The sequence below is a fragment of the Mesoplodon densirostris genome, chromosome 1 (genome assembly GCF_025265405.1).
Source record: "Mesoplodon densirostris isolate mMesDen1 chromosome 1, mMesDen1 primary haplotype, whole genome shotgun sequence".
In the NCBI taxonomy this organism is placed as follows: domain Eukaryota; kingdom Metazoa; phylum Chordata; class Mammalia; order Artiodactyla; family Ziphiidae; genus Mesoplodon; species Mesoplodon densirostris.
The window spans coordinates 170,873,460-170,893,834 of NC_082661.1; the positions used below are offsets into that span (position 1 = coordinate 170,873,460).

Sequence of the window (20,375 nt, forward strand, 5' to 3'; positions counted from 1 at the left end):
GGGGCCCAAATGGGAGCCTGAGCGAAAGTCCTCCTGCCTTGTTCCTTCTGCCCCAGGAGCCCCAGGTTCTCTGGCTACCTGTGCCTGGCATGATGTCTTCACACACCTGCAGGGCTCAGGAAGCTTCTAATAAAAGTGCCAGAAAGAAACACCACCTCTCTGTGCTTGACCTCAGACGGATGCCTTAGAATGAATGAATGCATTCATTCATTAAGCCTGACTGCTGACCACCTACAGTGTGCTTGTGACCACATGGGCACTGGCACCCAGGAAGCGAGAGGTCCTGCCCTCCAGGGAGGGGGACAGAGGAAAGCTAATGAAGTGGCTGCTCACTCTCACTATGCCTCAGTGTGCCATCCCTCGCCACACCCAGGGATGAGAAGAGCCCCTCACTCAGAGGACGGCCATGAGGATTAGGTGACCTCATATGGGTAAGGCAAGGCCTAACACACCCGGGTACCCTGGAACTACTGGCTGCTGTTACCATTGTTATGATTCATTGAGTGGCTTCTACATGTAAGGAACTGTGTGAAGTGACTTTCACACAAGAACTCATTTAATCCCTTGAAGTGGGCTCAACAGACACATGTCTTAGGATCTGAGGCTCCCAGGCTCCCAGAGGTAGTCAAGGGTAAGGTCGATAGTGGGCCTGGCCACTGTCCCAGGGAGCTTAGGGTCCAGTAAGGTGGCGCTTCCCTGTACAAAGATGGCGATAATGCAAGGAAGCATCCATTACAAAGGCCATCTAGAAGTCCACGAGAACTCCAAGAAGGGGCATAACTTCCTAAAAGTTCTTGGGGAAGCCAGCCAGTGAAGGCACACAGGAGACGTAAGTTATGCTTCAAAGACTGGCTGCAGACAAAACGCAAAGAGTGTCCCAGGAAAAAACACTTTATACATCAAATCACTAGCTTTGGCCTGGACTGAGTATATTGGCAAATATTCAAGGACTCTGACAAAACATTTTTTTAGCTAATATTCAAATGGCAGAGGGAGGCCTCAAAACACAGTGGTTAACTATCTGGGCTCGGAACTTAGATTCTTTGGGGTCAAACCTTGGCTCTGATAGGCCACTGATGATTTCCATGACCTGAGCCGTGTTACCTAAGTCAGCCTCAACTTTCTTACCTGTAAAGTGCGACTAATACTAATATTCTTAGGATGAAACATACAAATACAGGTAAAATTCTGCACAGTGCCTGGCAGACAGTCTCTGCTCAACTGTACCTATACCTTTCTCTCCATTTCTCCAGCTCAATTGGGGTGTAGGCACCCATATTTACTTGATGATACAGTGATGGTGCTTAGAAGTTTTGCAAATAGGCTATCAATGGGAGGGGGCGTTATTATCATTCCTGCCTGTTGAACATATATTCCAATCCTCTGAGGCTTTCCTTAGTGTTCCTCTGCCTTCCTTTCTCTCAGAAACTCCTATCTATACTTCAGAGCCCAGCCTGGATGCTCCCTTTTATGACTCTCCTAAGCAGACCACCAAGGGCATTTTACTCTGTTCCCTCAGCACTTTTTTCCATATATTTTACAAAGAGCTCTTCATACTGCAGTTACAGCAGACGGTTTACATGTCTGTTTGCCAGCCCCATGGGCACTGACCGATGTTTGCTAAATATGAGAAAATGAGTAAAGAGAGAGTGATGATTCCTGGTTCCCGCGCACCTCTTGTGAAAGTGTCTACACAGACATTCATGGAGGGAAGCGGGAGGGAGGGCTGCGTTATTTCTTCCCTTGCACTTCTCACAGCCACTTTATTTGGGAGAAATAACAAATTCCTATTAAGGGTATTGTCAGACCTTAATTAATTTCCCTCATCCGGCTCTACTGGTCCCGTCTCTGTGCAAGGCTGTAGTGTTACCACTAATGACACACCAAGCCAGTGAGGAGTTGACGCTCCCACCATCTTTAATTTAGAGGGACCATTAGCAGCTCTCTCCATCATCACAATTAGTGGGGACCACTTCCTTCCCTCCCTGTGGTGAAACTCAGAGAGGAACTGGTGCAGCTAACTGTGTATTAGAGGGTTTTAAATTTTTTCAAGAGGAAGGAGGAAAGGAAAAGATCCTTGCATCTTGGCAATCTGGAACTGACGGATTTATAGATCCTTCAGTCTCCCTTTCATTGCTTTTTTTTTTTTCCTGGGGGCAAGAAGAGGGGTCTATTACAAACTGAGCTTTCGGTGTGGCTGTACAAAAAAGAGCTAAAAATGAAAAGCGGTGAAGGTGGTGTGATGCGACCAAGGAAAGAAGAGGACCGGCAGTCAGTTTTGCTTGATCCCTTCTTTGTTGGTTGACCGTGAATGAGCACATCTGAGTCTGATGGCCCCAGGCTGAGGGTTCAGAGAATAATGACTCGTCCACGGGGCTCCCCGTGTCCAGGCCTGGCAACAAGCATTAAGTCCTCTGCTGCTGTTATTCCATTGCTACACATGAGGAAACGGAGGTAGAGAGAGGATACAGAGCTGCCCAAAGTGACCCAGCGAGAAGATGGCAGAGCTGAAACTCAATGCCGGGCAGCTTGGCTCTAGGGCCTGTACCCCACCTGCTATACGGAGTGGAGCACAGGGCCCTGCTCAGGATTGGAGGGGAGCACAGGGCCGTGCCCAGAATCTGAGGGGAGCCCCAAGGCCCCTCCCAGGAACCTCTCTTCTGGGGGTGGCAAATCCCTCACCTGGAGGGGAAGGGTGGCACCCCTCGGTCTTGGAGGCTTCCCCAGCTCTAGTGGACTTTGACTGCAATCAAATTAAGAGTATAAACAAGATTTATTAGGCTTTCCATTACTGTTGTAGCACTGATCTGCACATGGACAATGTGCTAATCACAAATGGCTTTGTCAGCCACTCACTAAAAATCTGGGAGAAGGCAGAAATATTTGTTGGCAACGAGTCTGGGTCACTGCAGGGACTATGAACGGATCCTGCTGCCTGGCCGCAGGCCCGAGGCCCCTTCCTGCCCTGGGCTGGCCTCTCCCAGCCTCCCTTCTCCTGTGCGGTGTGCTGCGCACCTCTATAAAGTGTGAGGACGGCACACCGACAGCTCAGTGGTCAGGACCAGACAGGGACAAGCCCACAGGCTGCTCCACGAACCACAGAGCGCGAGCCAAACGTGTGGGTACCCAGGATTCCTCCTAACCGCTGGCACGCTCAGAAGCTGGCTCCAGGGGTCGTGGGCACAGGCCCCAACTCACAGACTGATGCTGTGGGGCCGACCTCCATGGCCTGTAATGGATGTGACCGTGACGCCTGAACCACAGAAATACAACAGTCACAGCCTCCTAGCCCACCGGCCTGGGGCTTCAGGCATCCGGGCTCCCTCACCCTCTCCTGTTTGCTTGTCCTCAGAACCTTCAGACAAGGGCCCCTGAGTCTTGGAATAGCCGCACACCTCCGAGCACCAAATTCTGAACACGCAGGGTCCCTAAGCTCACCCCCCGCCTGAGGTCTCCTTAATGAAAGGGGAAGAGAAGCTTCCTTCCTCCAAGGCATTCAGTACAGCTGTGGAGGAGGGCGGGCAGAAGACTTTCCTACCTGTGACAGGATTTGACTTTCTCTTCCACTTTCTTTCCTTCTTGTTTGGGAAATTACATGAGGGGCTTAGAAGGTGATGCACCCCACTGGAGTTTCTCTGGAAATAAGGGACTCCCCACCTTGGGGAAATGCATGAAGTTACACGTAGAGAGCAGCCGGTCTCTAATCACAGGCCACAATGTGCCCTTGGAACAGCCCTGGTCTGAATGGACACGGGCTGGGCCTTGTTCAACAGATGATACTTCCTTCTGGTCTCAACTGTCCCACTATAAATCTGGAAATACGGCGAGGTGTGGATTAGAATCGGGTTAATGACCAGATACCACGTCACTGGTCTCGAATGGCTAGTGGGAGGGTGAAGGGTAGAGCGCTGTGTGTGGTTCAGCGCCCTGCCCCTTCCTGGCTGTGTGTTCTTAGGCAAGTCATTGTCCCGCTCTGGGCATTTCCCTTCCAGTTCTGTCCTTGGGGTGTCGGATATGGTCCAGAATGCCTGTCATCTTGCTGTGTTGTTACCCATCAACACTTAGTGCGTCTTCCAATGCACACAGCTCTCCCTTCTCTGAAAGGCAGCCTGCTTCGCCCTCTCTAGCACTCCATGGGCACGTACAGGGGGCTGAAGTGGGGTGTGTGTGTGTGGCAGGGCACTGGGTACCAGCCAGTGGCTCTTTAGCCCATAGCATTTCTTGGGAAAGCCAGCTGAAACTCATAGGATACCATCTGCCCAGCTTCCAGCCCAAGTCCTTCAAGGTCAAGGCCCGTATCCTCTGGGCCTCTTGACTGTCTCACCCTGGCCATCTTCCTCCTGGAGAACCCCAAAGCCAAGCTGCCTGTCACTCACCCTAACCCTGCCTCCATCTGCCAGCTCCCAATTTTGCCTCACTGAGTCTTATTTCCCCAACCAGTGAGAGTCAGCTCCTGGAGGAGAGACACCCTTCATCTGTTTAACCCTAGGACCAGGCAGTCTCATGCTTTCAGCTCAACTCAGCAGAGATCTGGCCAAGGGCTGGCTGCGGTCACGGCCAAGCGGGTCTGTGGCAGGTCCCCGGAGGGGCTGGCCTGCCATCAGAGGCAGTTTTACTGAAATGACCTGGAGGAGGGATGGCCGAGAAGGACATGAGACGTGGGATGATGAGAGGCAGGATGACTCTGGCAGGATGGAGAGTTAAGGCGGTAAAAGGTAACAAGGGTAAATGCAAAGTGTGTAGCTTGGGTTGCACTCAGCCACAGCCTGTACTCAGTGGCTGGGCAGCAGTTCAGCTGGAGAAGACCTGTGGCTTTTTAGCCAAGCAGGGGTCAAGAGGGGGATGGTGGACGGAGGAGGGTTTTGCCTCTCTAGAGCAGTGGTTCTTAACCACAGGTGATACCTCCACCCCCGAAATGTGTGAGAGTCCTTTAGCAACGCCTGGGGGTCACTAGGAGAACTGAGTGGGCAGGGGCCAAGACTTGACATGCCCTGCAGACCCCTGCACCATAAAAAACTACTCTGGCCCAAATGCCAACAGTACCCGTCCTCAGAAACACCTACAGAAGGGGGCTGTTCTAAGCATCAGAGCTGTCAGAGTCCTGACCGAGGGTGTAACGAGGCAGCGACCCTGAGAAAGGTCTGACCGAGGCAGGAACCAGCCACATGTTGGGGGCCATCCTGCTCGGGCAGGTGCTGGACCGAAGAACTCTAAGTTCCCTTCTGGCTCCAAGAATCAACTGCCTCTAATTCGATTTACAAAGCGTGGCCAGTACCAGACTTCCCGGCAGTGCCTCGATGGTGGGACCCAGGTGTCCTGCAGCGTGCTCTGGGCACAGGGAGAGCAGACAGCATGACAGGCCCTGTTGTTCCAGGGTCAGCCCGAAGAGCGCTCGGAGAGAACATCCCCAGCTCAGCGAGGGACGTGGAGATAATGAACTGGGGCACTTGCTGGTCCTGACCACGTGCTCCTTCTGAGGCTGGTGAAGGGCAGGCTGGACAGTTGCTCAGTGCCTGATGGTCTCTGGCAAGCCCAGTCCCACCTGTGATGCTGGGTTTCTGGTGGCCCTGCCTAGTGCTGATGGTCCAGCCACACTCAGCTCCTGTGTGGAAGGCCTGTCTGTGACCACCAGCCTGGTGACCTTCCTGAGCCCCTTCCAGCCCTGCCTGAGACCCTAATTAGGAAAGAGGGAAGGCTCCGGGTTCAGGAAGGCTAACTTTCTGCCAAAAGTCTAGAACTTGAAGAAGAGACAGCCCTCCACCAAAGGGACAAAGCAGTCAGGCTGGGTAAGCCCAGAGCTTTCAACCTCTGTTTTGATAGGGGAGAAACAGCGCTCACCCACGAGGATTTAAAACATGACAATTGCATTTTAGAAAACGTACTATCCTCCCGGCTGTTCAGGGGCACCCACCCCAGTTCTCCCACCTGAGGGGCATTTCCAGGGAGACCTGGGGGGCCTGAAGGGGGGCTGTCCAGCATCCACCCAAGCGGGCCCCGGACCCACCCCTGGTGGTGCATGCCCACTCACCTGTGCGACAGAGTGGGTTTCATGGAGCTCATGGAGTTGAGGGGAGGCTGCATGGGGAGTTTCCCAGGGGGGTCGCTCTGGCGGCTCTTCTGATGTCGGAGCAGCAGCAGGCGGCCGAGCTCCTCGCACCAGGAGGACAGCAGGGCTGCAAGGAAGGACAGGATGGTCAGCAGGCTCCTCGGCCACCTCACTCTGTGCCCGGCCCACCTCACCCACCCAGACTGGGTGCTCCTGACGCTGGCTTCGCCTCCACCTTGGTGTGACACCAGGAGAGTCACTAAGCCTCCTCAGGAGGCCTCAGTGTTCTCACCTGTATAGTGGGGCTAACACACCTAGAGGAAGGAGGACTGAAAAGCTGCTGTTACTGTAGGAGCGGATCAGAGGAGGGCTGATCGCAACGGCAAAGAGGAGAGAGTCAAGACGACAGAGCAGACAGCAGAGGAGGTGCCAAAAGGAGACCCGAGAAGGGGAGAGGGGCCAAGCACAGACCTGTGCCCTGGGCCCAGGTCAGGAACTGCTGGCCACCCCCGGACGTCTCAGTGAAGAAGCACACCCCCCTCGGACTCTGGACAATGGGCTCAACATGGCTTCCTCCCCATGGGTGGGACCCCAAATCACAAGGTTTAAACAAAATCCGGATCCTTCCTGGAACCTGTTGATGTTTCCAGGAGTGCCTGCAGGGTTCTCCCTGACACTCCTTCCCCAAAAGTGCCCTGCTCGCTGAGCACGTGTGCATCCACCTTCTGGTCAGAACTGCGACTGGTCCCTGCACTGCTGGGCACAGATGCTTGAAAGGACAAAGGATTTCCAGGGCAGAGAGTGGCCCAGGGGTGGGGCAGGGGCTGAGCTAGCGTCTGCCAGTGGCACCAAAGGCAGGAGCACAGGAGAACCCTCCACATCTAGGCTTAAGGAGGCCTCGGAAACCAGGAGAAAAGCAACCGGAATGAACTGGGCGCTGGGGGACTTTCTTTCATCCCGAACTGTGCCGGTGCGGCCACCAGAGGCCAAAAGCACCCTCAAGGTCAGTGTTTCTGGCCAGTCCTTCCAAAGCGCATAAAGGAGCTGAGGTTTGGGGAAGAAGTCAGGAGTCAGGAAGGCTGGGTTGTCACCACCTCGCTGTGTGACCCTAAGGAGCTCACAGACCCTCTCTTGGCCTAAGTTTGCTGGCAGGGAAAGAGGAGTAATGACCCCTGCCCTGCCTTTCCTCCAGGGCCGTGGTCAGGGGCAGGAGGGGGAACTGCGGAGACCGTGGAAGCAAAAAGGGTTGATCACAGCCCAGCCAATGCCTCACTCCTGCCACGAGTAATCAGCCAGACTGATCTGATAGTTCTGGAAGGCGTTGACCTGGTCAGGCAACCAGGAGCCTTTTGAACCAGGACTGCTCAGTCACTTGGCTGGACGCAGAGCCCACTTGCTTGTTTCCAGGGTCTCCCATCTGGACGCCGTACAACATGCTTCTGTGTCCTTTTCTCGAATCCACCCCATGTGATGCAGGATATGAGCTCTCATCCCCGTCTACAGATGAGCGGACTGCTTCACTGCTCAGGCAGGTGAAGTCACTCGTTCACAGTAACCACAGTCAGAGAGAGGCAGACACACAGATGGTGCCCCGGCTGCACATCCTGGCAGAGAAGCCCAAGGCTGAACCAGAATGTGGGGGAGGAGATGAAACTCTTCAAAAGGCTAAAACCAAGAGGCCATGGTCTCTAGCCCCTCTGATTCAATGAGAAACGCTCCGGGCCTCATCTGAATCACACCCCTTACCTCGTTCAGCAGGCACTGGGGGAAGACGCACAGACACACAAGGCCCCGGGGTGGCAGCACAGGGCTGCCACTTCAAACCGCTCAGACCCTGGATAGGCTGCCCCACCAGCCCAAGGCCCCGAGAGGCAGGGCTGGGGACCCTCTGAGACCCTGCCAGGCTCTGCCTGTGCCCGTGGCCCAGGCAATCTCTGTCAGGAGTGCAGAGTGAGTGGGGCCCAGTATCTTTAGGAGCAGCAGGTTCTTTCCTGCCCCTCACTTGGTGGGCAGGGGCTAGGAGGCAGATTTTAGGACCAGCAGGAGAACCCCGCCCATCGAGTCCTGCTGAGCTGAGAGCTGGCTGGGAGGGAGGTGCCCATGTTCCCAGGGGTCTGCTGGGGACCAAAGGACGAAAGAAGGGCAGTGGTTTTTGTGAGAATGGGGTGGGGTGGTGAAGGGTCCCGCCGGGGTCACCAGGTGTGCAAAACTGCTCAACCAAAGAGGAAAGCGAGGCTGAGATACAGCCTGTGCCCTTCCCAACAGGGCACCTGTTTCTCCCTCCAGGAGGGGGTGCCAGTGGGCGAGCTGCGTCTTAAAAGCTGTGTCCTGCCCCTCTCTGTGGGCCTCACCATACCACCACCTGCACAGGGAGGAGGGTGCCAGAGAGGAGAGGCACCACCCCCCCGGCGTGTGTCTATCCAGAAACCGTGGCAAAATGCCCCTGAAGCGGGTGCCCAGCACACATCTGCCTCAGCTGGAGGGAGAAGCAGCCTATTCAGCGAGGCTGGAACAAACAGAAATGAATTTCCAGATTGCTCCATTCTTCTCCCAGGCCCCTAGTTACCGCTTCTTGTGCGGGGGGGCACCGGGCATCTGGAAACTCATTTGCACGCCAAGCACGAGGCCCGGCGGATCACAGCGATGAAGGGATCGCTCGGCTGCCAGCACAAAGGATGGCCGCAGATGGTGCCGCCTGCTGCCCGCCCTGCCCACGGCCACCCCTCCCAGCCCGCGCTCCTCCTGGGGGCCAACACGCCATGGGAGGGGATGGGGCACAGCGGGGGCATTCAGAGCTTTCCTCCTGTGTCACAAGCCACCCGCCTACTTGGTCAAGGACGGCCCTTGTCTTCCTATTGCTAGTGGAGTGGTTTTCTGTAGAGAGAATCAAGGGAGGCTGGTGGTGTAGAGGGGCCTGGCTGGGGAGGGTCTGGGATGCTGTGAGCAGAGGTGCTGTGGGTCTGAGGTAGCCAAGACACAACCCGGATGCCAGGACAGCCACATTCCTACAACCAAGAGGGAAAGGAGACACCACCTATCACCCCCTTGGCCCGAACGGCCAGCTGGCACAGAGGCCACGTGGGCAGACGCATGGCGGACGGACGCAGGGCAGGCTCCCATCACGGTGCAAACCAACACAAGCTGTTCCAAGGCAAACACTGGTTAACGATACCGCATGGGGATTTGCAGCCAAAAAATCAGAGACCCAGGAGAACTGACAGACAGAGGCAGGTAGAGGATTATGCAAGGACAGAAAGACAGCCTGGCGGGGTAGGTGTCTGGGTGTGCATCTGCTCTGTCTGTACGTGGCTGAGCCAAGCATGCCTCTCTGGTGAGGCAGCACCAGTGTCTACACCGCCCCAGGAGAGGGGAGGAGAGGGGACTGGGGGACAGGGGGGACTAAGTGCCCTGGCTCTGCAGTTCCACGGACTGAGCTTGAATTGTGCCCTGACACGCTTTAGCTGGGAGATTTCACACAGGCTGCTTCACTCCTTGGAGCTCAGTCTCCCCATCTGTGAAATGGGCTTAACAGGAGCTTGCCTGCCTCAGAGAGTGGACATGAGCTGTAAATTGGTGCTGTCAGTCAACCGCATGGGCATCCAAGCAGAAGCCAAAAGGGAGGGAGGGTGGCCAGAGGCCCAAAGGACCCTAGAACTCACAGCAGCCCCAGAAAAGTAACCCCTCCATCGTACACCCACCTCTGCATTCACAAAGCACCCGAAGAGCTGGTGAGGCACGGACTCCACAACCCATCCCAGCTCAGTCTCTACGACGCATGTGACACCTTGAGCAAGTCACCTAAATTCCTGTGCCTCAGTTTCCTCACCTCTAAACTGGGGTGGTGGTAATTCGACTCCCCACGTCACAGAGCAGCTGTAAGGATGTGCTGCTTTACCACCATGAAGCGCAGGAGGAACAGCATCAGGCACGGAGTAGGCGCTCTACGCATGTCTGCTACTGATACAAGGACGATTCGTATTTTTGACCTTGGTTGGTAGATAAGTGACCAACAGGATGGGCTTTGGTGTCTCTGCCCACCTCTGACCACACAGCAGCAGCCCTGAGGGGTCAGTGGAAGGGAGAGGGGATTCCAGCCAAGGAGAAGACACGAGAGCTTGACCTCTCATGCTCCCACTACCTGCACTTGTCTTTGCAGTTTATCCAGGAAGCCGCAAGGGACACTAGGGTTCCACGGACTTTAGCAACTAAGTCATCTGCCAGCAGCACGTGTCTTACAGTCGATGCCATACCATGGTGTGACTGGTGGGATGTTTTTCTTTCCTAGTAGTACATAAAATAGTGGTGTGTGTGACAAAGGGGGGGCACCTCCTATTAACGGGATCCAGTAGACGTATCTAGGGGCCCCTGCACCAGAGGGTGTTATGGTAAGGCGGCACGGACTTCTCTGGAAGAGAAATGGAAATGAGCACGGGGGTCTGAGAATCAGGAGGGGCACAGGACGCAGGTCTGAGGGAGGGCACCAGGGGAGAGCCACGTGCCTGACATTTGCTCCCCAAGATCTCCCTGGCTTCTGCCCCTACAGCTGGCAGCCACCACAGTGTCCTTTAGGGACAAGTAAAAGGAAACCAGACGTAGAAATGCAGGAAGGTCTGGAGTAGAGCCCTGGGGCATCGTAGTCCTGGCTTGTCCCAGATGGGCCCTCCCTGAAGACAGTGACAGGCCCCGCATTTGCCTCTACCTGCAGCTCCTGGCAGAAGGGATACTCAGGCTGGGCTCATCAGATGAACTAGTATGGGGCTGCTCGTCTTACTTGAGAGAGGCGGCAGAGGGAAGAGGCTGCACGGCTGCCTCTGGGAATTGCCTGGGCTCCAGGGAGGGAGGGTGGAGCTGCATCCTCCTCCACACCAGCAGAGTAATCGGCAGACAATGAGCCACTTGTGGGTGGAGGGGTGGCAGAGGCTGGAGTCTGGGAGTCGGAGCATCGAAGGGGCAGACAAGCTCGCCTGGGCATATGCAAAAAACTGCCCCTTGCCAGGCAGGACTTGGGCTTAAGAAGGAGCCAGAAACCAGAGGCAGCCATGTGGCCACAAAAAAAAAAAAAAAGCAGCATTTGTTTCCTACGGAGGTGAGCATACGGATATTCAGACAGTGAGAGGCCTGGATACTCACTCCCGGTAAGGTCTGGGAATTGGGAAGGGATGGGAGCACAGGGGTGCAGGGAGGATGAAAGGCAGTCTGGGGAAGAGGGTGCAGAGACCTGGGAGTAAGGGCCAGGCAGGAGAATTAACAAATGTGCTGCAGCCCGGGGAAGCTACACGCAAAATGAAACAAAGGCGTACTAAGTATCAAAGGGCATCTGAGCAGCTAAAAGGCTGCTGGAGAACAGAGAACTCTGAGTGTGGGAGTGTGTGTGGGTGAGAGAGTGTGTGTGTGAAGAGGGAGGGAGGGAGGAAGGGACCCTGAGACCCAGGGATGGGGCAGGACTCAGGGGTGCTCAGGAGGTCTGCCTGCCAGGCGGCGGGCCCTCAAACCATGCTTCTGGGGGAGATGGCGGAAAGGAAGTCAGAGTGAGGCAGAAAGAGCCCCTGGGAACATGCAAACGGGGTTCACCGGTCAATGAAATATACTGATGACACATTTTCAAATGCTTTCATACCATCAGCTTACTCTATCCACACAAGGCCCTCTGAAGTGGCAGCAGAAGCTTGGTGGTCCCCTTCCCCAGCAGGGAAGCCTGGTACGGGCCTTGCCTGGTGAGTCAAGGTAGAAGAACCAGTCCTCCACGCTGGGCTCCTCCCCCTTTCCCCTCCTTTCCTCCCTGGCACATCTGAGTTCCTGTTCCCATATCCACGCGAATCCCCAGGACCACCTCAAGCCACCTCCACAAGATGGGCACTGCCCCCGGCCCCACCCATGGGTCACTGCAGCCTGATTATCTTTGCAGTCAGTCCCCTCTGCTTCTTGCCTGCTCCTATCACCTTCTGCAGCTTTGTCCTTTCTCTCCTGAATTATGACAAGCACGTCCTATCATTTATCTCGTCTCCAATCCCGCCTCCTGCCAACCCGCCCTCTATAAGACGGCCAGAGGAATTTTTCCACAAATGTGTTCTGTTCACCTCTTTCCAATCTGTGTCCCCAGAGGCTGCACAGGGCCTGGGAGACGGTAGATGCTCAAAGAATGCTGAAATGAGTGAGAGATGGGCTACCCCGGGGCAAGATGGGGGTTCTACAGAGAGAGAATGAACCCCGAGGGCCACGATGGGATTCGAGGGGTTCACTTCTGAAACCCTGGCACCCAGCACAGGCTATGCAGCCAACACACAACTGACAGATGGAATTGCAGCTACATAACCCAATGTGCGGAAGACAGGAGAGATGGACAGACACTGGGCACGCTGCATCTGAGACCCAGTCGATCAGGGTAATACCCTGGGCACCCCGTGGCTTTTAAACCTGCCAGCAGCTCCCCACTCCTCAGGGGTGGGGACCCGGCCCCAAGACCATCAGCCCTGAATGGAATCCTATCACCATGTGTCCAGGTTGGGGCTGTCATCAAATAAAATCTACAACCAAGTCAAGTGACACCTGTTTTGTGACATGCACACCCATCAGTGGGCCACTCACTCCAAACTGGGGAATGAAAGGTAAGCAGTTTACAGAAACAACATCCATTCATATAACTTGGAAGGCCAGCTGCAGCCCTGGCTTTTCTCAACTCATGGGTTGGCACTGGTGTTCCTATTGATGCATCAATCACACCGATGACCCCAGAGCACCTCACCCAGGGCTCCCTGGAGACGCTGCTGTTGCTCCTCCTCCTGCCTCCCGGGCCCAGGCCACATCCTCTTATCCTCTGACCTTCCTCTTTCATCTCCTAAAACACGGGGTCCTGCCTGGGACCACTGCCCAAGGAAGCTTGTGGCGGGAGGGGGGGAGGTCAGAAACAGTGAAGACTCCTGCCTGTGCCTGCAGACCAGGGTTCTACTCTACAGATCTCGCAGAGAAAAGGAGGAATGGTGAGGGCCTAAAAGGGGAGGGGGAAGGGGGTTGCTGAGACGACACAGGCCTGGGCTGGTCTCTCCATCTCATATGTAAAGTGGGGAGTCAGTAAGAGGAACCTCTCCTCACAGGCCTGGCGTGAAGAGCCCTAAGATGAAGGAAGGGCCTGAGCTTTAAACCACATGTGAGAGATGGCAAGTCTTGTGCCAGAGTCTCAACTGGAAACTCAGAAGCTGTGAAATGTTGACTACCTTCTGCTCCTAGAAGGCAGAGTGGCCAAGAGCACAGACTCCAGCCAGGCTGCCTGGGTTCAAGTCCCAGCTCAGCCACTTAGCAGCTGTGTGACCTTGGGTAAGTTAGTTAACCTCTCTGTGCTCTGGTCTTCCCTTTGGTAAAATGGGGATAATAAATATTACCTACCTCCTAAGCCGTCATGAGGATTAAACAAGCTAATACACGTAAAATGCTAGTATGATGCCGAGCATACAGGAAGGACTATAAGAATAAACTGTTCTTTCTGTTATTAGGAGGTTTCTCTGTCTCCCCGTCTACATACTGTTGCTCAAATAAAATACAATTTCTTTCACCCATGTCCAAGAGGATCACAAAAAACGCTTATATGCCTTGGGCCCAGGCTTACACCACCTCCTTCACACCGGATGCTCTCTGGGTGGGCAGTGTTGCTTCCAAGCACCCAGTGGTGCCCATACTCAATGTTTTCTTCTGCCAGACACTCTGGATTGGGCAGACCCGGGACCCCACGAGACTGAGCCCCAGTAGCTGCTCACTCTGACTCAGCTCTGAGGCCACGCAGTGCAGGCGGCCAGTCTGGGCAGACTCTTGCCTCTGGAGTGCCTGGGTGGCAGGAAGACCTTCGGCCCCTCCTCAGTCCCCATGCACCTGTGTGTCCAGCAGGAGGCGGGACAGGAGCCAAGGTCAGCATTCCTGCTGTGATCCATGACCCCTGAGAACAGAGCTGTCCACGGAACTGTTATCTGCCCATACTCCTCTGTGCCCACCAGCGCTGAGTGCCCCAGAAACAGAGAAAGGGACCCCTCCCTGCCGGTTCTCTTGGACCATCTCCTCCAAGGAAATGGCACAGGATGCACGTGACCACAAAGGGTCAGGGCCAGGGGCAGCGACTCAGAGCCCTTGGGCCAGGGGCAGTGGCTGTTCGGCCTCAGGAAATCAGGCATCTGTTCTACGTGGCCACTGACCCAGCGGGCAGCCTGGGGCTAAGTATGTATCTGCGAAATGGGGTGACAGCACCCCACTATGGACGGGAGGACCTAACGGGATCATGGGGGGCACATGGACAGGCTTTTCGTTTTCCCAACCATCTGGTGCTCTCTGCCTCACCGCAGCCTCACAACCGCCAGCGAGGAGCTGGCTGAGGATGAGGCTGTCCCTGTGTTTACGAAGCAGAAATGGAGGCCCAAGAGGAGGTGATTCAACCAGTCACATCGCAGGACAGCAGCCCCACTGCTGGTCTGGGATGGTTTCCCTTTCATCCCCAGTCAGGATGTCACCTATCTGAGAGCAGACGCATCCCCGGGAGATGGCTGCGCGCCTCCTACCCACCTCCTACTCCCATGAATCGGCACCACCCCAGTGCATTGTCCCTGTGTGACCTCAGGTAACTTCCTTCCCTCTCTGGACCCTATGTAAAAGAGGGGTGAGGGCTTCCCTGGTGGCGCTGGGAGTGGTTGGGAGTCCGCCTGCGGATGCAGGGGACGCGGGTTCGTGCCCCGGTCCGGGAGGATCCCACATGCCGCGGAGCGGCTGGGCCCGTGAGCCATGGCCGCTGAGCCTGCGCGTTCAGAGCCTGTGCTCTGCAACGGGAGAGGCCACAGCAGTGAGAGGCCCGCGTACCGCAAAAAAAAAAAAAAAAAAAAAAAAAAAAAAAAAAAAAGAGGGGTGAGCGCTTGTGCTTTCTCAAGTCTGTTGCCCCATGACTCGGCCCTGGCCTCACAGCGAGCTCATGTCTCTCGAGGCTGAAGCCAGCCTCAACCCCTTCTCAATCCTGCAGGTGCCGTGGGTGGGATGAGCTGCTCATCCTAGACCCTCCCCCTCCCCACCAGCGTGGGCTATAGACAGAACGGATTCCAGAGGTCTCACCTTGCCCAAGTACCCCATTTACTAAGGCTTTGAGCCCAGAGCAGCAAGTGGATCTGCTGAGGTCCAAGAGCCGGTATGTGCAAGATGCAGGTGTGACAAGGCCCAGTAGGTGGGCAGATGGGTAGGAAGGACTCTGCAGCCTCAGCAGCTTGGGCAGCTGAGGGGTTAGAACTTCCCCCTGGTTATGGGAAATGTCATTCCCTGGGGGGTTGTAGGCTGGACTTTGGTGGCCCTGACAGCTGACCCCTGGAACATAAAACCAAAGATGTTTTCCTTGGGGGAAAATCTTGCTCTCCTGCAAAACAGCTGTATCATTGCTCCAGCACCAGCAGCAGCAGAAGCAGCAGCACGCTGTCCTGAGTTTAAGCTCCCTCTGGCATTTCTAGATCGTTCCCACACTTTGCTGCCTGCTCTGACACCTCCCATCACCGTGGATAAGAAAGTCAAAACAAGGAAGGATCGACTGCTGGCCCTTTGGCTGAGTGACCCTGTTCCTCTCCATCTCTGCCTGCCCCCCTCATCCACACACAAGCCCCACGGGGAGGGTGACCACCAGATGAGTGGTGCCTGGTCCCAGGATTCACAGGGAGGCCCACGGCCTGTCCCGCCCAGCCCTACCTGCTTCTCTGTGCTGGGCAGATCCTGCCATCTGCGGTCCTCTGGTCTAGGCCGGCAGGAGAGGACCTCTGGGCTGCTCCCTCCCTCTGGCATGCTCCACCAGTGTTCCCACACCTCTCCCCCAGGGCTGGTGGGGTTGGCGGGAGCTGGGCGTCTCTCCAAGCTTGTGAACTCACCCTAGGAAGTGAACTCTGGGGGATCTCAGAGCTGCTGCTGGCTGGGCTGATCCCCAAACCAGTCTGGCCGTCCCTCAATCCTGCAGAGCAGGATGCTCGACCCAAGAGATGTCAGACGGGTTGAGCCTGTCCGTGGACTTTAGGAAAATCCCAGCCTGGAAAATTCCTTGTCCACCTCACACCACCCTCTGGGCCTTCCTGGCTAACTCAACTGATTCAACTGAAAAGTCACCCGAAACAAGCTCAAGGGGGTGTTTTCATCAGAAAAAGAATGCCCCTTTCTTCTTGGGGGTGCCCCTCAGACCTGCCAGCCTGAGGGATGGGCCTGGATAGGGGCACTAGCCAAAGCATTGCTGTCTGAAGAGACCAGCTGGCAGGGAGCTGCCACTGTGTACTGCACCCCCGTGGGGGGCCAGCTCACACACCCCTTGCCCCCTGGACTCTCATAAGCCACCTGGTGGTGGGTGGGGAAGTCACAACACCCATCTTAGAGATAAGGGGCGAGCACAGAGAAGCTAGGTAACCTGGCTCAGGACACACCTGAGTTTGTGGCAGGCCAGGACCAAGGCAGGATCTTCCCATCTTACTTGGGACATTTGCTGGTGGTGGGGTGAGCGTGGGGCTCTAGACCATCTCAGTTGGAAATTATGCAGCATTAATAGCAAAGCAAGCATGCTGGGGAGGGGAGGGGCCCCAAGCCACGCCCACAACAGATAGAGGCCAGGAGGCCTCCGTGCACTTGCACCCCATATGCCGGAAGAACACAGGTTCCAACAGGACAGACATCTTTGGCTACCCAAGGATGGACGAGAATATCCATGGGGGGCAGTGCGTGCCTAGAGCCAATAGTCTCCTCACCTCCATCTTGCTCCGAGGCAGCATCTGAGCAGGACAGAGGAGACCCAGAGGCCCAGGCTGGCGAGGATGGTCTCCCCAGGCCACTGGCCCTGGCGTGACACTCCCAGTGCGTCTGCAAGACAAGACGGGAGCCACACCGCCTGCCTGCCTGCCTGCCTGCAGAGCTCACGCCCCGCGTTCCAGCAGGCCACCTGGGCAGCCTGTTCTCTTCTCCATGGCCAGTCTCTCCCGGGGGGTTAAATACTACTGCCTGTTGCTCCCTCTCAGGGAGCCCGAGGGGTAAGGAGGGATTACGGGAATCAATTTCTTCCCTGGGTACTTCACTTTTCTGAGGCTTCCCAGCTGGGTACTCACAGTTTGGCTGTGTCCTCCCGTTCCCAGTGTAAGAAGGAGTGGTCGGTGTGAGGCCAGGCCCTTCCCAGGGTCAAGCAGATCCCCGAGACCAAACACACAGCCATACACCTTTGTGGAGGGCCAGAGGGCTGTGAGTCTGAGAGCTGAGAGGCCTTGCTGAGCACTCCCTCCATCTGCTCCAGCCCCCAGGTTCAATCTCAGGACCTTGGCTCTTCCCGTGGGAGCCAGGAGCCAGTGACAAACCCCAGGACCCTCAAATGGCAGTTTCCTTGCACCCAGCCTGGGCTCATAAAGCCAGGGTCAGAGCCTTAGCTGACTGATCCCAGGGCAGCTTTCTTTCTATGAAGGAACCACCTGGAAAACTTACCAGCCCTTAAGAGTGGCTAAGGGGATGTGTGCTGTGGTGACGGGGGCAGGAGAGAGATTTGGGGCAAGCAGCACTTTGCTGGTGATCCTTGACTATTGCAAATTGGGTTCAGGGCACTCACTGTTCTTGGAGAAAGAGCAGGTTCAGGAGAAACCTGCTGACCAGACCCCCAGCTCTCCTGCCTCTAACCATTTGGACCCCAACCCTCCCACTCCTTCCCGGCTTCCCCTGGCTGAGTGACCTGGTAACCTCCAAGAATCTCAGGTTCCCGGCACAAGAAATGCAGTCAGTGATTCCTGCCCCTGACTCTGGGCTTGTGAGGGTGAGGCCTGAGCACTGGGCAGGTGGCTTAGAGGCGGAGGCAAAGCTCCGCTCCACCTACAGTCACTCTGGAAATCAGCTCAGAGGCACATGACCTGGCCCCACGGGCAGCATTTGGTGGCAGATTCAGATGCTGCTTCCTGACCCCGCATTGTGGGAGATGACAACCTTCCGGTGGGTTCCCTATCCAAAACTGTGTTGCAGGGTTTTCTCTCTTATCCGCTCATCTAGCAAGAGCAGCCGAGGGCTTCCCTGGTGGCGCAGTGGTTGAGAGTCCGCCTGCCGATGCAGGGGACGTGGGTTCGTGCCCTGGTCCGGGAAGATCCCACATGCCGCGGAGCGGCTGGGCCTGTGAACCATGGCTGCTGAGCCTGTGCTCCGCAACTGGAGAGGCCACAACAGTGAGAGGCCCACGTACTGCAAAAAAAAAAAAAAAAAAGAGCAGCCGAGAGCTGCGCATTTCAGGTGTCTATGTCTTGGCTTCCTAATTGGTCACTCCACTCCTTTTCTGAGAACTCCTGAGTATGGATGTTTGACAGAGCCCTGGAAACCACCCGTGTCTGGCTGGCACGACCCCTCCAGGTGCCCCGCAGGGGTTGGCAGTGGATGACCCAGCTGCCCAAAGCACCAAACTGGCCTCCATCTGTCCCACTGGGCTCTCCTCCTAAACTGCAGGGGTCCCTGATGTATTTTGGAGACTATCTGCAATGCTTTTAGCAGGCTGTCTACTCGTTTTAGTTACGTATAGGTGGACACCATTCGAAGAAAACCGGACATAGAGACTGAATTTACAGAACACTCAGAGGGGAGGGGGCAGGAATCGAGAGAGTTTTCTCTTTGCAGAAGCTCCTTTATGTGATGAAATGATTCTCTGTGAGGTTTCTTTAAATATCCAGCTGCCTTGTTGCAATGGAAATAAGAATTGTTTATAAGAATTCCATGTACATCTACTGCTTCCTGGCTGCACCTGTTACTCAGAGTGTAACACAGCTGGGTGATGTCTGGGTGACTGTGGCCTGGACGGCGAGGCCCCGGGGCAGGCCAGAAGTACTTGGGTTTCTAGGCCAGGGGTTCTCGATCTTGTCTGTGCATCAGAAGCAACTGGAAGGCTTGTTCAAATCCAGAGTGCTGGATCTCACTCCCGGTGGAGTTTCTGATTCAGTGGGTCTGGGGTGGAGCTTAAGAATTTGCACTTCTAACCAGTTCCCAGGTGATGCTGCTGCTGCTGCTGGGCCGGGGAACCCCACTTTGAGAACCACTGCTCTAGACTGAGGGGTGAGCTCAGTTGCCATTTTCTGCGTGAGCAGAGTGGGAGGGCACATTTCCTCCCTCTCCCCTTCATGCAAGCTCTCCGGCCAGGAGGGCCGTGGGCCTGGCAGATGGCCTCTGACCCCGCTGCTGATTTCCCCTGATCTTTGTGTTCAAGGCTCTGGAGGTTTGACTCTCTTCCCGCCGTTGGTCCACAAGAAGGAACACTGGGCAGGGAGTCAGAAGTGGGCGAGCCTGGGTTTAATCTGCTGTGTGAACTGTGTGGTCCTGGGAAACACCCTGGTAGGTGTGTGCACCTCAGTTTCTTCACCCACACGGCAACCTATCTCACCCAGCTGTTCTAAAGGTGTAACGGGGGCAACCTTGACAGTGGCTCCTGCAGACCAAGAGCTTGATTCAGGCCAGGTGCTGTTCTGGGCACTTTGCAGACGCCGTCTCATTCAGGCTGACACTCTTAAGAAGTAACTACTATTGCCCCTGCATAACCGTCTCCGCTCTACTACTCCCTAGTGCATTAGCTGTGTGGCCCTGAACCCTCTCTGCCTTGGGGTCTGCCTCACAGTGGCCCTACGGACTGAGCTGGCTCCTGCAGGGCTCAGCACCACTGCGGCTCTCAGGAAGCAGCCCCAGGGCAGCTCCAAGTAGGCAGGCGGGGGCAGACAGCAGCCTGGGCCATCTGCAGTTCAGGCCGGCTCCGGCTCCATGTTTCTCTCCCAGAGCAGCTGGGGGAGGGAGCCGTCATTTGTTTAGGCCTCTGCAGTGTTTAATCACCACTCAGCTCTCCCTCCCTCCCTCCCCCAGCGCCTGCTCTCTCCCTGCAGGAAAACAGCTCTCTGCCTTCTGCCTCTGAGGGAAGCCATGAAAAAATTAACACAGCGCCCAGAGAGGAGGAGACACTGGGGCAGGGAGGGTGTCAGAGCCAGATGACCAGCTGGTGAAGACCAGCTGGTCCCAGCCGAGCAGACACCAGTTGGGCAGGCTGGATCCTGAGGGGGCTGTGAAGGGCCAGCAGGCCACAGGGTCTTGGATGGCCATCAGCCTGGGGGTCCAGAGCAAATCCATCTGCCTCTGAGGCAGCTGGAATGCAAAGCCTGGGGCCTTCCTGGGGTCCCAAGCCGTTGGAGAACTTGAGGACAGGGATAGATTCTCTGCCTCTGCCCTGCAGAGGGCCAGGTCATCCAAGGACATGCCCTCGGGAAGGTCAACTCCAGGCCGGGCAGAAACTCAACACACTCTTTTTCTCTGTTCATTTTCCTGACAATCCTGTGATGTCAGTATCACTACCCCC

The 20,375-nt window shown here is 55.9% G+C and overlaps 1 protein-coding gene across 3 annotated transcripts in view; it reads right to left on the minus strand.

Annotated features, from left to right (window-relative positions):
• ZMIZ1 (zinc finger MIZ-type containing 1) overlaps positions 1-20,375 on the minus strand; it is a 234,236-nt gene that overhangs the window by 29,730 nt on the left and 184,131 nt on the right. For all 3 annotated transcript variants that reach the window (XM_060111504.1, XM_060111493.1, XM_060111499.1), the window contains exon 8: positions 6,029-6,173. In XM_060111504.1, the coding sequence (XP_059967487.1) occupies positions 6,029-6,173 (145 nt within the window). The remainder of the gene's footprint in view (positions 1-6,028; positions 6,174-20,375) is intronic.